Genomic DNA, 17,319 nt, shown 5'->3' with positions numbered 1-17,319 from the left:
TGTTAACTCAATCTTGAATTCCTGGAATAAACCCAGCTTTGTTGAGACATACCCTAAATTATCCTCCAAAGTGGCTGTATTAACTTATATTCTCAGCAATATATGTCAGAATATGTGTTCCCTACCCTTACAGCCAATAATTGATGTTTTAAGCCTTTTTAAAAATTTGCCAAATAGGGGAAGGAAAAATAAGTATCTCATTCTTGTTTTAACTGGAAGTTTCTAGAGACTGGTGAAGTTAAGCATCATTTTATATACTTAGTGGCCATTTGGAGTTCCTCTTTTGTAAATTACCCACTCATATTCTCTACTATATTTCTTCTGAGTAGTTTCCCTTGGCTATTGTTGTATAAGAGTTCTTTATACATGACACAAATTTCTTCTTTTGGCCTGACAGCTTTTTAACTTGATTTCAGTCATATAAATTTTAAATTTTGAGGTCAAATTTACCAACTTGCCTCTTCCTTTTTGTGACTTGTCTAAGAAGGTAGACTAACTCAACTCTCTAGTTCTGTAGTTCATGAAGATATTCTGTTTTTTTCTAATAACTTTGTAGTTTAGTATTTTGCTTTCTTTTACTCCATATGGAATTAATTTATAGAAGTGCCATGAGGTGTCTTATTTATTTTATAGTCACTCATTATTCTTTTATTGACTACTTTCAACTCTAAATGATTCTGAACACATTTCAATAATCAAATCTGTATCAAAGGAACATGTTTTAATATGCCAAAATAAAGGGAATTTTTTAGTTAAGTGGAACTATGGGTGTTTTGTGCCTTTTAAAAACATTTTTTTAATGTTAAGATTGTATACCACTTAGGATATTGACAGATGAATGCTATGACTGAGGAAAATTTCAAATATGACATTTTATAAACATTTTGTTGGCATTGCAGGAAAGTGAATATTAATTTCTATTCTAGCCAAGATTCTTTAGAAAGCTTGTGATAAAACTTTAGTTAAAACTAGCATAAGCAAGTAAATACCTTCTTGGCTCACGTAAGTAAAAATTCCAGGGGCACAGTACCTTCAGTGATGCCTAGATCCAGGGTTCTGAATGAACCAGGTAAACAAGAGAGCTTCAAACTGCCAGACTAGCTCAGAACCCCAAAGAAAGGAAGCAGGCTTTTTTGGTTCCTTAAGCAGAAGTCTCCTGGGACAGATTCTGATTAGCCCAGTTTGGGTCTCATATCTATTCCTGACACATCAGCTGTTGCCCATGGGACAGAGCATTGGCCAGGCCTGGGGCACATGCCATATTGGAATGGTGGACAGTTTGATGAGGCCCACCTAAGTGACACAGGATGGAATGCAACTGGAAAGAGGGGTTCTGCTACCAGAAGCTGGAGTGGGGGGGGGGGGGGCGCGCACACAACCACCAATGTCCACTGTACTCCCATTTCTCTTTGGAAGAGATGATGTCTTTTTTTAGGCACATACAGTTTTGACTATTTTTCAGTCCATTGTGCTTTTTATACTAGGTACAGTCAATGAAACTGGGTCTCACTTTGTAATCTTGGGTCTTCAAACATATGTTATTGTGTGGTGTAAGATACTGATAAATTTTATCGTGTTTTAAGCCTTTCAGGAAGTGGGAGGATACCAGGAGCTACTGAATAAATACCCACATAGTAAGCCAGACCCAATCCATGAAGGAAATTGGACTGCCAAGCCAGAGTGTTTTATTCCTCGCCTGGATTTTTTCCATATCTTCCGAGATCCCATCACTGGAGACCTCCCATGGCCTGGAATTGTCTTTGGCGTCTCCACCCTCTCCTTATACTACTGGTGCGCTGATCAGGTAATTAGACGTGGTGCAGGTGAAGTGACTACATTGGAGGCTGGTCGGTCTCAGTGCATTCTAGGCTTTACCAGTCTCTATAGGCAACAGCGGGCCTGACTGCACTCAGTGATCAGGTTTCCCTTCCAGTCTTTACTTATTGCCTAAAGAACTTCATAAGAAATTCGGTTTAAAAGGAATTTCACTCACAGTCCCATTATAACCCATCATCTATTTTCATTGTTTCCTTCTTCCCATCATTATCACATGAAAAACATGTCAGTTTTCCCCAACTGAGTCTGTAAATTAAATGTAACCAATCACTATTTCAGTTGGATTTTTTTAAGGACTCAAATTTATTCTGAAAATTATATGGCCCACTATCAATGGTAGCTCATTAAATAAGCTGTGAAATATTCACATGGTGCAAAGGCAATAGAGAAATGAAAAGAAAGTACAGCTATACACAATAACATGGATGAATCTTCACAGCTTGATTTTAGACACAGAAGGCTAGGCACTGCATGATTACATTTTTATAAAGTTTAACACAGGCAGTGCTAACTTGTGTCATTTAGGAATACATAGTAATTGGCATATATATAAAGAAAAGCAAGGAAGAAATAAAGTAGTCATGAAAGCAGTCATATCTGGAGCAAGGGAAGGGGTTGAGATGAAAAAAAGTCCCATGTAGCAGCATTATTCACAATTACCACAAGGTGGAAACAATCTAAATGTTCACCCACCAATGAATTAATAAAACAGAATATGTATCCATTCATTGGAATATCTTGGAAACATTATACTAAGTGGAAGAAGCCAGACACAAAGATCACCTATGTATGATTCCTTTTATATGAAATGTCGAGAGTAGGCAAATCCATAGAGATGGAAATCCAATTAGTGCTTGCCAGGGGCTGGGAGAGAAGGAATGGAGGGGGACAGTTTAATGGATGTGTTTGTTCTTCTGGGGTGATGAAAAAGTTTTGAAAGTAGAGAGAGGTGGTAATTGCATAAGATTGGGAATGCACTAAATGCTACTGAATTGTTCGCTTTAAAATGGTTAACTATATATTATGTGAATTTCACCTTAATTTTTGCAAAAAAACCAAAACAAAACAAAACAAAAAACAAAAAAAGAGCCACAGGGAGGCTTCTGGGGTACCTGCAATGTTCCATCTCGATTTGGATGGGTGTTAGACTGTATGCTGTTAATGTGCTACCGTGTACTTTCATATTTATATCACAATAAAAAAAATACTTTCATATTTATATCACAATAAAAAAAAGGTTTAAACATTTTGTGGAAGAAGAAAATGCTATAAATCCCTAACCCAAGTTTGAAACTGAACAACAAAGGGAGAGAACTTGCCAAACCAGATATTTAAACATCTACAAGGTAGCAATAATAAAAATAGTTTGAAATATCCAAGAATAGACACACAGACTAATGGAACAGAATAAAGAGGTCAGGCAGATTTATGTACTTATAGGAATTTAATATGTATCTAAGGAGGCTTCAGAAATCAACAGGGGTGTGGGGTACCTGGCTGGCTCAGTCAGTAGAGCATACAGACTCTTGATCTCAGGGTCATGAATTCAAGCCCCAGGTTGGGCTTGGAGCCTAACTTAAAATAAAACTAACTAACTAATTAACTAACTAAATGAATGAATAGAAAGAAAGAAAGAAAGAAAGAAAGAAAGAAAGAAAGAAAGAAAGAAATGGGGGAGATACATACTCTTTGTTAGAAAACTTAGTTGTTAGAAAACCAATGGACTCTCTGGAGTAACAAAACTTCACTCCCAGCCAGCACTTAGTACAAAGGTAGACTTCAGGTGGGTTAAAGACTTAAATGTGGGAAGTGAAACTATGCATCTAAGGAAGGGTAACAGAATATTTTTAAGACATATCAGGGAGTACAAATCATACTGGTTTGATTACATTACATATAAGTACTTTTTATTTTTTACTTCTTTAAGTTTATTTTTGAAAGAGAGAAAGAGTATTGGTGAGCATATGAGCAGGGGAGGGGCAGAGAGAGAGGGAGGGAAGGAGAATCCCAAAGGAGAAAGAGAGAATCTGGTCAGCATAGACCCCAACACAGGGCTCAAGCCCACGAACTTTGAGATCATGACCTGGGCCAAAACCAAGAGGTAGATACTTAACTGACTGAGCCACCCAGGGGCCCATACATAATAAGTACTTTTTAACAAAGAGTATCATAGATAAAGTCAACAGATGACAGATTAGAGAAGATTATTGGATTTATCATGAATAAGAAACAATAGCAAATCCATAAGAAAAAGGAACTCCAATAGAAATGTGGGCAAAAGATAATGACAGGCCATTTATAAAAAAGGAAATTCAAACAAGCATTAATGCTAACAAGCATATAACCCAGAGTTATCACATAAGTACAGCTTAAAACCACAAGGAGACTGGCAAAATTAGAAAGATTGATAATGCCCAGGTCAGCCCTCACACAAGGGCTCCTGGGTGGCTCAGCCAGTTAAGCACCCAGCTCTTGGTGTCAGCTCAGGTCATAATCTCGTGGTTTCATGAATTCAGGCCCCAAGTTGGGCTCTGTGTTGACTGTGTGGAGCCTGCTTGGGATTCTCTGTCTCCCTCTCTCTCTCTGCCCTTCCCCCACTTAAACTATCTCTGTCTCTCTCAAAAAAAAAACAAAAGCAAAAAAAACTCGTGCACTTCTGGTGGAAGTATAGACTGGTGTGATCTGTTCTGGAGAGTAATCCAGCAGTATTTTATAAAAGTAAGTATATCGTACTCTGAGCTAGCAGTGGTGTTCCTCAGAAGCTACCTAAAAAATCCTCATGCAAGTTCATGAGGGACTATAATATGCAATGTTGATCACAGTGTTGATTGTGCTGGTTACTCCTAAGTGGGTAGATAAAATGGCAGGGGGGCAGTAAGACTGTGGAATACCATACAGTCATGAGAGCAATGGACTAGATGACATGTAGCAACACTAAAGGGTCTTTAAAATGTAGTGAGTGGAAAGACAAGAAATGAGATCCAGAGCACAATACATGGGTATTCTCTCTAATATAGCTCTGAGGATTTTTTTTAATTTGTATTTTTGCCGATCTATTTACCACATGTTTATTGATCTTTCTGTATTTTTCTTTTCAGTTTCTTCTGCAAATTTAAAAGTTGCCCCTGGCCTTTCACTTCTGACAATGGGTAAACTAGATTTCCTGAACTACCTCCCATAACAAAATTTTCTAGTTCTACTGGGTAAAATGTAACAAGCATCTTTTTGTAGTCATAGCAAAGCTCATAAGAAAGGAAGAAAATCTCCAGAGGCCAAAAAACCAAAGAGAGTAGTGAACTCAAGAGAGTTACGCTGAGGGGCACCTGGGTGGCTCAGTTGGTTAAGCATCTGACTCTTGGTTTCACCTCAGGTCATGATCTCACGGTTGGTGAGTTTGAGCCCCACGTTGGGCTCTGCACTGACAGGGTGGATCCTGCTTGGAATTCTCTCTCCTCTCTAACCCTCCCTTGCTCATATTCTCGATCTCTTTCTATCTCTCAAAAATAAGTAAATAAACATTTAAAAGAGAGAGAGAGAGAGTTAAGCTGACACTAACACCTATGGTGCCCTGAGAGCATTTGCCAAGCCAGGATTTCCGAGGCTTAGGTTTAACTGGCCAGGTGAGAACAGGAGAAAGGCCTTGAGTTCATGAGTGGTGAAGAGTGAAGGCTGTTACCTCAGTGAAAAGGTGGACTGGGAAAATATCTGCCCACCAGCAAGGAGAAATAGCTGAAAACAAACAAACAAACAAACAAAATCAACCTGGGCCCCAGGAGGAAGAAAAATTCTCCCCTGAGAACTCACAAGGGAAGACTAGCCTTCCTATACATTTAGGTGTTTAATTTAAATTTTTAATTTAATTTAATTCCCTGAATTGTCAGGGAAACCCCATGGGAAGAAATGAACATAAACTCATCCAAAATTTGTTACACATTGACCCGGCAGGAGTAATGGCAGATTTTCCCTGGAGAGATGCACCCTCAGCCGAGGTCTTGCAGGATTCCCACAAATGAATGCCTGCCCAACATGAGCCCCTAAGCTGAAATTAGAAGACACGGAAGAATCAAACCACCTTGAGCCAGAAACAGCAGAATTAGTACCCCCAAACTTCAGAACATTGAGGTATACGATACCAAATACAAAAAAAAAAAGTTTAAAGAAATAAAAATGGAACTAAAAACATTAACACCATTCTACCAAAATGATCAGTCAGATTTGAATAATCAAACTTCTAGATATGAAAAATAGGCTTACTGAAATGTGAAACTCAGTAGCTGTTAAAATAGCAGATTAAAGGAGCACCTGGCTGGCTCAATGGGAGGAGCATGCAACTCTTGATCTCAGAGTCGTAGATCACATTAGGTGTAGAGGTTACTTAAATAAATAAACATTAAAAAACTAGCAGATTAACCATAGCTGAAGGGGAAAAAATAGTCATCTGAAAGAGATAACTGAAGAAATGGAAAGCACAAAGCTGGAAAGTATGAAAGGGAAACAAAGTGACATGGAAGAGAGAATCAGGATTAAAATATATCTCATTGGAGCTCCAGAAGAAAAGGAGAGAGAAGCAATATTTAAGAGAAAGTGGCTGAGAAGTTTTGCCATTGCTAAAAGAGCAGGAAGCACTGGATTCCAGAATCACAGTGAATCTCAAGCAGAAATAATTTACAAATCCACACAAAGAAATGGAATGAAACCGTAATGAAAGTTCAGAACATCGAAGACAAGGAGATTTTGAAAGGTACCTAAGAGGAAAGATTACTGATGAAAGAAGACAATTATACCAACAACAGGCTTCTCAGCTGCAACCATATAACCCATGGCAGAGGAGTAAAATTTTCAAAGGCATTGAGGAAACTGTCACCTCTAAAGTACATGCCCAGCTAAGGTATTATTCATGGCCAAGGGCAAAATTAAGACACAACCTTCCCTAAAGAAGGACTGAAGGATGTATGTTAAAAAAAAAAAAAAAAAGATGGGGCGCCTGGGTGGCGCAGTCGGTTAAGCGGCCGACTTCAGCCAGGTCACGATCTCGCGGTCCGTGAGTTCGAGCCCCGCGTCAGGCTCTGGGCAGTTGGCTCGGAGCCTGGAGCCTGTTTCCGATTCTGTGTCTCCCTCTCTCTCTGCCCCTCCCCCGTTCATGCTCTGTCTCTCTCTGTCCCAAAAATAAATAAAAAAAAAAAACGTTGAAAAAAATTTAAAAAAAAAAAAAGAAAAATTTTGCTTATAAAAAAAAAAAAAAAAAAAAAAAAAAGAAAAGAATAGAAATACTCATGAGCAAGAAAAATAGCAAAGATAGTGACAGGTCGTGAGCAAATGGGCTGAAAAATAATAATTACAAGTACAGGAAGTGAAAAATAGAACAAAACTAAAATATTGGACCACAGTTTGGAGTTAAATCTCTCTGTGGACTCTAAATTGTTCAGAAGGGTGGGATGTTGATTTGAAGACTTGTATTTGTAGACTTGAAGTTGTATCTATGTGAAAATTTTACGGGTCATTATTAAATACACAGAAGTAGAATACATAACTTCTAACTAGTAAAGAAAGTGACTTAAGAAAAATGTTTGATTAAAAGAGAAGCAAACAATCTGAGGGAAGGAAAATTGTTAACTTTGGGCCACCACCATTTTTAAACAATAGTCCTCTCCTTGCCCCACTTTGTAATATATGATAATGTACAAAAGTGCTTAGGACTTCCTACATGGATGATGTACTGCCTTTCTGATCACCCTTGCCTCAGAATGAGAGCCAACTTTCTGTCCTTGCCCTCCTCCTTCATCCCCTCTCTTGAGAGACTGGCTCTTCTGTGCACTGGGCTAAGTAAAGACCAGGAAATGCAGCCTGGCTGCCCACCCACACCCGCTCAAGTGGAAGCCTGTGTTCACTGAGAGGCCAGCAACAGGATACCAGTGGACCTCCTGAGAAACAGTACCTGTTGCATGAGGAGGACCACTTTGGGGCTCTTCCTCCTATTATTAAAATCATGCATTTGGACAGTAAACAAAACATAAAAAGAAGATGACCATCCTGCCTGCTAATTTTACCATGCCAGGATTAACCACTCTAACCATGTCACTTTATTCCTCTGCACTTTTTTTCTCGGTACAGAGCCACGGTGTACAGCCTGCTGTTGGATCCTGTATGCCTTTTAGTTACCATCACACTGTGAGCATTTTTCACATTATCTAAATGTTTTTCAGAAACGAACTTTGAGTACATACATAATATTGCATTGTTGTGATGCACCGGACCGTGTCTTTATGTGCTTTCTTAAGTGCTTCTCCACCTGCCAGCTGTAGCATTCTGTTTGGCCTGAGTGCACACTGCTTCTTATGGCAGGAGCACTATGAAATGGGTCGTGAGACATCTCCTAGGAGATTTTGCGTTTTAAAGATCTGTACTGGTTCATTTCAATTTAGATGAACAAAGTTGGTCCCAGTTCTGAAAATTCATTTGGTGCCGGGGACCCTTTGCTTTGATTGATGTCACAAGGGCCCTCTTCCTTCTGCCCTGCAGGGACAGTCTGTGCCCTCTAGGAGGGAGTCTCGTCCTTGCCAGGGGACAGTTCATAAGCACTGTGCCTCTGTAATTGGTTTGCAGTGCTAACAATGAGGCCAAGGTCACGCACACCATTCCTGTCCCTTCAGGCAACTGTGCACTGAGCAAAACATGCTATTGGTCACGTGCATCTCCTCTGGCCCTGCCTGCCCTGAAGATGCCTGGACGATTGGGGTGAGCAGCTTAGCAAGAACCCACCAGAGGGCACATCCTGCTGCTGCAGCAGGTCACAGTTATCCTGTCTGTGCCGTGGTAGCCCACACTTGATTCACTGATAGCCCCACCCCCCGCCTCACCCATCTGTGTTTCCTTGGCAGATTTTTGTCCAGCGATGCCTGGCAGGGAAGAACATGTCTCATGTGAGAGGCGGCTGCGTCCTTTGTGGGTACCTGAAGCTGCTGCCCATGTTTAGCATTGTGATGCCGGGAATGATCAGCCGCATCTTGTTCCCGGGTAAATTCTTAATTCTGATGTGTTCACACTGATCTTCTGTTTTCTTAGAGATCTAGAGGACGTTTAGGGTCATCAGGCCTCCCACAGTATTGGGAGGTGTTGAGATGCCCCAGATTCCTTTCTAGGGAGCTAAGGGGTTCGGATTAGAGATGCTGCTGAACAGAAGTCTGGCAGAGACCATGGATGTAGGTGGCAAGAGAGAAATTCCGTGCAAAGAGTTCAGGCAGGGAAGAGCTGACCGATGCTCCATGCAGCCAGAGCCCAGTCTCTGCCAGGGCTTGGAGGCACAATCTGCAGGAAGACTTACTTACTCCCCTTGCACTGATGCATCATCATGGCATGCACGCCTTTGTGCCAGGTGCTGTGCTGGGGATGTGAAAGATGCTATCACTGCTCACTTAGACCTTGAGGAGGGCTTGTCAGAAGGGGAGCTTGATGTAAACCCCCAAAGTGGGTCTGACTCAGGCCCACGTTCTTTCTACTAAATGCTATTAAAGCATCTCTGTTTCCCTTAATGAGCTATCATAATTCTGTGGATGTCTTATTCCCATTTCAACCTTGTCTTACTAGCCGTACTGTCTCTCAAGGTACCAGGTTTGTTTATTCATTAAACCTTCATGGAGCACTTTTCTCTGATAGGTGCAGCCACTATCGCAAAGCAGGTGGCTTCCACGGGAATCTTCTGCTGCTGAGCTTTGACAATGCCAAACAGAATGTAAAACACTTTTTATTGCTAAGTAACAGGTGCAGGAGACATCTCTAAGCCTAATTCATCCTTCATTCTGCCCCAAGGCATGCGACTTTTTAATCCTAATTCCCTTCCAGTTTTAACAGAGAGAAAGGCCTTGTTTCAGCATTCCCAGATTTGGTCTTTGACTGTCAGGTGGCATTTGGGGGTCTCATGCCTCCTCATTGGTTAAGAAATACGCTGCTGTGCTCTCTAGGACTCCAGAATGCCCTGGGCCTTGTGGACCTGCCTCCCTACCCCACTCCACAGCAGAGACCACCCTGCTCACTAAAGAAGAAGACTGGGAAGAGTCACATATATCTTGGACTCTAGAGAGGAAACTACTTAGGGAGAGGGGAAAAGAGCGGGGAATGGCCTCTCCCTCTAGCTGGAGTGGGTTTTGAGAACCCCAACTCTCTCCAGCCTTCTGACCAAGGGGTGAACAGAGTTGATGGAATGCACTGGTGGAGAGCCCTTGGGGTGAGAAGAGCCAGGAACCACCTGTCCCTAGTCCTCAGAAATGGCCAGATTCACATATCCATTTGCACATGCCAGGTGTATAAAGCCAGAAAGCCACTTATCATGGAAGCTTGGCACCTGTCCATGTTCCTGGAAGAATATGCTTTTCCAATAACCCAAGTGCTCTTGGCCCTAGATTCTGGGTCTCTCCCCTGGCCAGAGCTGGGGGCCAGACACTGCCAACTGCCAAGGTGTGGTTCTTGAAATCTGTTTTTCTGTTTAGGACACTGTATTATTTGGGGCCCTTGGTTGAACATGACATGCACCTTTTTAGCTCCTCTTTCTTCAGAGCTAGTGTCATCCTCAGGCCTTCTGTTGGCAAAGTGGTCACCAGCTGCAGCAGACCTCTATCCCACCAGCTCAACAATACCCACCAGGTGTTTCTTTTCCCTATAGTTCCAGCAAAAATCCTAGAGGAGTCTTAGTGAACTCACTTAGTGATAGGGACCAGTCTTGTAGCCAAGGGGAAGGAACTTCCAGAATGGCCAGGCCTGGCTCCTGGGCCCTTCCTATACCACCCCAAGTGTCACAGAGGTTCTGTTACCTGAAGCAGGAGGCAGGGAGAGTGGGAAGATGTAAATGGATGCAGCTGCCCCCTTGAGTTTCTAATCAAGCTTTAGTATTAGTCTTCCTCAAGATGTTTGGTAACCAGTGCTTAGGCTCGATAGCTGTCCCCAGTAAATAGCTTGCCCCATAAACTGGGGCAATATCCTGCTTCTTTGTCATAAAAGTTGATTTGTTGTTTTGGGTAACTTTATATCAGATTATAACTTTATATTCCTAATTTAAGCTCTTAAACAACATATCACATTCATTCCCTTTCCTTCCCTTTGTCCAAAATTCCTTCCCAAATACTCTGAAATAACACTCCTGTGAGGGCTAAGCAAATAAGGTTATGAGTTGTTCACGCATTAGTATGTGGATGAATAATCTGTCACCTAGCAGTGGTCACTGAAAGGCATGTCGAGGCCATATGACATGCGTGGGGTCAAGCAGTGAATTGGTAGAAGCCCTGATTCATCTGGCTCCTAGGTGCCTAATTCCTAGCCCTTGCCTCTACCCCAAGCTCCTGAGGAGTGATCCTCCTGAGAAGGATCATGAATTGGAGCTGTCACCAGTAGACCAATCTGACATCCACATAGGATTCCTAATTTGCTTCCCTTTCCTTCAAATCAGATTCTAGAGCTCTAAGGCCAACATGTTGGTGTGACGTGACTGTTACCTCCCCTTGCAGATAAAGTGGCATGTGTTGTACCTTCAGTATGTGAGAGGTTCTGTGGCACCAGAACTGGTTGCAGCTCCATTGCCTACCCGGTGCTGGTGGTAGAGCTGCTTCCCGAAGGTAAGAGATGGGCCCTGCCATGGAAACCACATCATCTGTGTCCCCATTGGAACCTGTGCCCTCAGGCTTTCAGTGGATAGTTAGCAGTGTGAAAGCTGGGGGTGGCTTATCTACCAGGCAGCCCATCTTTCTGGGTGGAAATGTTGGCTGTGAAGTAGGGGGGACATTAGTGATGTAGATGGAGCTTTGCTTGCCCTGAGGGAAGGAGCTGGGCCTCCTTCTCCATCATCTCTCACACACTCACACAAGGTATATGCTATCAGAGGCACAGCTAGCTCATGCCCACGATTTGCATTGTTCACTTCCCCTGCTTAACTCAAGCTTTTACTCACTCATTCCGCTGGAGGGCTCCACTGTGTGCCAGGCATCATCCTAAGCAATGAGAAGGCAGAGATGAGCAATACCTAGCCCTGATCTCAAAGAGCTTGTGTCCACTGGGTGGTCAGGGAAATGGACAGTTTACCAACAGTGAGATGGCTTTCACTGCAAATTAACAGTGAGTCTGTGTGTTAATCTCAACTACTTCCTCAAATCCCGTGGAGATGGCCAAACATTTTTTAAATCCCATATTAGCTCTAAAGATCAGTAAGAGCTCTAGAGATCAAAGTTGAGCTATTTCCATAAAATCCAATAGAGATGGAATCTGAGTGAAATACTGACCATCGCACAGTTCAGGAAGGAAGTTGTCCAGGTTACGCAGCTGAGCCCATCCTAAAGCACCCAGGGCTTCAAGTGAGGGTCAACTGCAGGGCAGTTGAAGGGAGGTAGATGCAAGGACACCAGTCTTTGCCTGGCCCAGTAGCCTACAGAATACACTGGGAACCTTGCTGCAGTGGGCCTCCAGCTCAGGCTCCAGTTAAGCCTCAGGCTCTCCCATCAACACGTAGAAATCATTCTGCAGAGTCAAGTCCCTACAGTAGGATAGTCTTTCAGGTGAAAATATTAGATTGTTATGTTAATAGCTCACATTTTATGAGTGCTTGCTCTCTGTTAACCCATCTGCTTAACTTCATCTTAACAACAGCCCTGTGTGATAGGTACTTTTATGCCCACTTTAGAGATGAGGACACTGGGACACAAGGAGTCACATCCCTTGCCTCCAGTCTGAACTTTCTCTGAGCCACTGTCTTCTCATCTGATAAAGTGAGGCAGCAGTGGAGTCCATCTCACAGGGCTGTAGGGAAGATGGTATGGGCTAATGCCCAAGGAAATATTCTGGCACAAAATAACCACCCAAGAGATATTAACTCTCATTATTATATAAAGACAGTGCAGGAAACTAGTAAGTTTCATCACAAAGCAAGGACAAACGTAATGCTTTAATCTATTTTAGATGGAATGCCACTTCAAATAAAATTTGAATGTTTTTTGTAGGAGAAAATGTAGTATATAGAAAAGTGCCTTAGGAGGCCTAAGGCATCTCCTGGCATGGCCAGAGAGCTGGAGGCCCAGGAAATGTCCCTTCTCTTCTAGGCATACGAGGCTTGATGCTGTCTGCACTATGGGCCTCTCTCATGTCCTCCCTGACTTCTATTTTCAACTGTGCCAGCACCCTGTTCACAATGGACATCTATATCCAGATTCGGCCTATGGCCACTGAAAAGGAGCTCATGGTAACAGGAAGGTGAAGGACTCCTCTAACCATGCTAGTTTCTGCTGTCAATGAAAACAATGCCCACCAGAAGTGATTATGTGAAAAATTAGGTTATCATACTGTATATAGAATTATTTTGTTTAAATACAGTATGGCTGTACTTTTTTGCTGCAGTTTTGCAATTATGATGTATTGTTTTTAAAATCACAAAGAAACTTGTTTCCATTTGGGAAAAAATAATAATCGCGATGATTAAAAAATGCTAGCATACGGGGCGCCTGGGTGGCGCAGTCGGTTAAGCGTCCGACTTCAGCCAGGTCACGATCTCGCGGTCCGTGAGTTCGAGCCCCGCGTCGGGCTCTGGGCTGATGGCTCAGAGCCTGGAGCCTGTTTCCGATTCTGTGTCTCCCTCTCTCTCTGCCCCTCCCCCGTTCATGCTCTGTCTCTCTCTGTCCCAAAAATAAAAATAAACGTTGAAAAAAAATTTAAAAAAATAAAAATAAAAAATGCTAGCATAGTTTAATGTACCCCCCCCCAAAGAGTCCTTGTGAGGAAATTTACAGAATTACCTCATTGTCTCATTTAGTCCTCATGACAACCTTTAAAGGTAAGTTTTACTGTTCTTATTCTCATCTTACCAATCAATGGGGGGAGAGTGGCTCAGAGAAGGAAATTGGTCTACCTGACATCATGCAGTAAGTAGGAGAACATGTCCATCTCAGAACCATGCTGTTAACCATGATGCCATACAGCACCATGCTAGGCATGGGGTGGGGGCTGTATATGTGTAAAACATAGTTGCTGTCTTTACTCCATAGGGATTCTCTCTGTCTCTCTCTGTGCTTCAACTCATGTTTTCGCTCTCTCTTTCTCTCCCTCTCTCTCACTCAAAATAAATAAATAAACTTAAAAAAAGAAAAATAAATATCTGAAATTAAGAACTTGGATGGGTTAACGATTGGATATAGCAGATAATTAATGGATTGGCAATGGATCAATTGACAATATCAAAAATGAAACACACGCACAAAATGAAGATATACATGGAATGCAATCATAAGAATAATATATATGTCACTTGGAATCACAGAAAGAGAGGAATAGTTTGGGTAGAAGCAATTTTGAAAAGATAATGGCCAAGATTTTCCAAACCTGGTGGATCATTACCCAGAGGTTCAAGAAGTTCCACAATTAATTTACTTAATATCCATCATCACGCATAGGTACATATTTTTTTGTGATGAGAATTTTAAAAATCTACCATCCCAGCAACTTTTGAATATACAATACAGTGTTGTTAGCTATAATCTCCATGCTGGACATTGCATCCCAGAAGTTATTTTTCTTATAACTGGAAGCTTGTGCCTTTTAACCTCCTTTATCCATTCTTCCATACCCTCTTCACCTCTGGCAGCCTCCAATCTGCTGTCTGTTTCTAGGAGTTTGGTGTTTTTAGATTGCACCTGTAAGTGAGATCATATGGTATTTGTCTTCCTCTGTCTGATTTATTTCACCTAGCATGATGCCCTTAAGGTCCATCCATGTTGTCACAAATGGCAGGATTTCTTTCCTTTTTTTGACTGAATAATATTCCATTGTGTATCCATATATTTTCTTTATCCAAACATCTGTCAGTGGACCTTTAGATTGTTTCCATGGCTTAGCTACTGTAAATAAAGCTGCAATGAACATGAGGGTACAGATATCTTTTCATAACAGTGATTTTGTTTCCTTCAAATATATACCCACAAGTAGTATTGCTATATTATATGGTAATTCAATTTTTAATTTTTGAGGAACCTTCATGTTGTTTTGCATAGTGGCTTAATCAGTTTGCATTCCAGCATACAGTATACAAGGGATCCTGTTCCTCTGCATCCTCATCAATACTTAGTATTTGTTATCTTTTGCATTTTTGAGAATAGCTATCCAGCAGGTATGAGATGATAGTTCACTGTGGTTTTGATTTGCATGTCCCTGACGATTAGTGATGTTGAGCACATTTTCATGTACCTATGGGCCATTTGAATACCTTCTTTGGAAAAAATGTCTATTCAGGTCTTTTGCCCAGGTTTTTTTTTTTATTATTATTTGAGAGAGAGAGAGTGCAAGCAGGGGAGAGGGGTAGAGGGGGAGAGAGAGAGAGAGGGAGAGAGAGGGAGAGAGAGAATCTTCAGCAGGCTCCACACTCAATATGGAGCCTGACACAGGGCTCAATCCCATGACCCTAGGATCATGACCTGAGCCAAAATCGAGCTGGACACTCAACCAACTGAGCCACCTAGGTGCGCTTGCTCAATTTTTAATTGGATTACTTGGAATATGTTATATTTTGTTTTGCTATTGAGTTGTATAAGTTCCTTATATATTTTGGATATTAACCCCTTATCAGATGTGTTGTTTACAAATATTTTATCGCATTCTGTGGTTGCCTTTTCATTTTGTTGTTTCTTTTGTTATGCAGAAGCTTTTTAGCGTGACCTAGTTCTATTTGTTTATTTTTGCTTTTGTTCCTTGAGATTTTGGAGTCATATCCAAAAAACCATTGCTAAAACCCATATTAAGGAGCTTATTTCCTATCTTTTCTCCTGAGAGTTATAGTTTCAGGTCTCATATTTAAGTCTTTAATCCATTTTGAATTTTTTAATGTTTGTTTATTTTTGAGAGAGAGAGAGTACGAGTGGGGCAAGGGCAGAGAGAGAGGGACACACAGAATCTGAAGCAGGCTCCAGCCTCTGAGCTGTCAGTACAGAGCTTGACACGGGGCTCAAACTCACAAATGGTGAGATCATGACCTGAGGCGAAGTCAGATGCTTAACTGACTGAGCCACCCAGGTGCCCCATCTTTAATCCATTTTGAGTTAATTTTTGTGAGTGGTATAAGATAGGGATCTAGTTTTATTTTTTTGCATGTGAATATCCTATTTTCCCAGGACAATTTATTGAAGAGACCACCTTCATTGAGTGTTCTTGGCTCCCTTGTCCAATATTAGTTGGCTGTATATGTATGGGTTTATTTCTGGACTCTCAATTCTGCTCTATTGGTTTATGCATCTCTTTGTATTCCAGTACCATACTATTTGGATTACTATAGCTTTGTAATATAGTTTGAAATCAAGAAGTGTGATTCCTCTAGCTTTGTTCTTCTTTCTCAGGATTGCTTTGGCTATTCAGGGTCTTTTGTCATTCCAAACAAATTTTAGGATTACTTTTTCTAGTTCTGTAAAAAAAAAAAAAAAAAAAAAAATGCCGTTAGAATCTTGATAAGGAGTGCACTGAATCCACAGATGACTTTAAGTAGTATGGACATTTTAACAATATTAATTCGTCTAGTCCATGAACACAAGATATCTTTCTGTTTATTTATGTCTTCTTCAATTTTTTTTATCAACATCTTAGAGTTTTCAGTGTAGAAATCTTTCACCTCCTTGTTTAAATTTATTCCTAAGTATTTTATTGTTTTTGATGCTATTGTAAATGGGATTGTCTTCTTTATTTCTTTTTCAGGTAACCCATTCTTAGTGTATAGAAACATTACTGATTTTGTACACTACTGTATGTTCATTTTGTATCCTGAGAACTCATTGAAAAGAGATATCTTTAAAATATGATTGAGGCAAGCTTAAAGAAAACATGGTAAAATACATACCATGCCAATATGAACATAGATGCAGAAATTTTAAGCAGAATATTTGCAGGTCCAGTAACATAGAAAAAGAAAAATAGACTATGACCATCTGGGGTTTATTCCAGGAATGCAAGAATAGTTTTTTTAATTCAAAAATCAATCAATGTACTTGAACACATTAACTGAAAACAGGAGAAAATAATACAATCATCACAACAGATGAAAATAATTTAGAATGTTTAATGCCTATTTATTTATTGTTTCATCTTAGAAAATTAGGAATTTAAAGGCACTTCTTTACTCTGGCTTTTAAATATATATGTATATTTTAATATACATATATACTAAAAAACCTATAGTATGTATCATACTTAATGTTTACATCTGAAAATATTTTCCCCTGTGATTGGGAACTAGACACAAATGTCCACCACAACCACTTTTATTCAAAGTTTTGCTGGAGTTGTACTATCCTGCACAAAAAGGTAACAAAAGGAAATAAATGGCATGGGGATAGAAATAAAATTATCATAAAAGACTTTATAGACAAACTGCTAAAATTTAAAAGTGAATTTAACAAGACTGGTACAAGATCAAAATATAAGAATTAATCATATTTTACACATTATCATTTGTAGTGTCATTAAACCATATCAAAC

The 17,319-nt window shown here is 40.6% G+C and overlaps 1 protein-coding gene across 4 annotated transcripts in view; it reads left to right on the top strand.

Annotated features, from left to right (window-relative positions):
- The window catches only part of LOC125149153 (sodium/glucose cotransporter 1-like), a 58,851-nt gene that overhangs the window by 27,409 nt on the left and 14,123 nt on the right, over positions 1-17,319 (top strand). For all 4 annotated transcript variants that reach the window (XM_047827892.1, XM_047827891.1, XM_047827894.1 and 1 more), the window contains 4 exons: positions 1,584-1,804; positions 8,715-8,850; positions 11,331-11,438; positions 12,912-13,062. In XM_047827892.1, the coding sequence (XP_047683848.1) occupies positions 1,584-1,804; positions 8,715-8,850; positions 11,331-11,438; positions 12,912-13,062 (616 nt within the window). The remainder of the gene's footprint in view (positions 1-1,583; positions 1,805-8,714; positions 8,851-11,330; positions 11,439-12,911; positions 13,063-17,319) is intronic.

This window comes from Prionailurus viverrinus, chromosome D3 (genome assembly GCF_022837055.1).
Source record: "Prionailurus viverrinus isolate Anna chromosome D3, UM_Priviv_1.0, whole genome shotgun sequence".
Taxonomy (NCBI): domain Eukaryota; kingdom Metazoa; phylum Chordata; class Mammalia; order Carnivora; family Felidae; genus Prionailurus; species Prionailurus viverrinus.
Note: the sequence above shows the minus strand (reverse complement) of the source record. Positions and strands in the feature narration are given on the sequence as shown.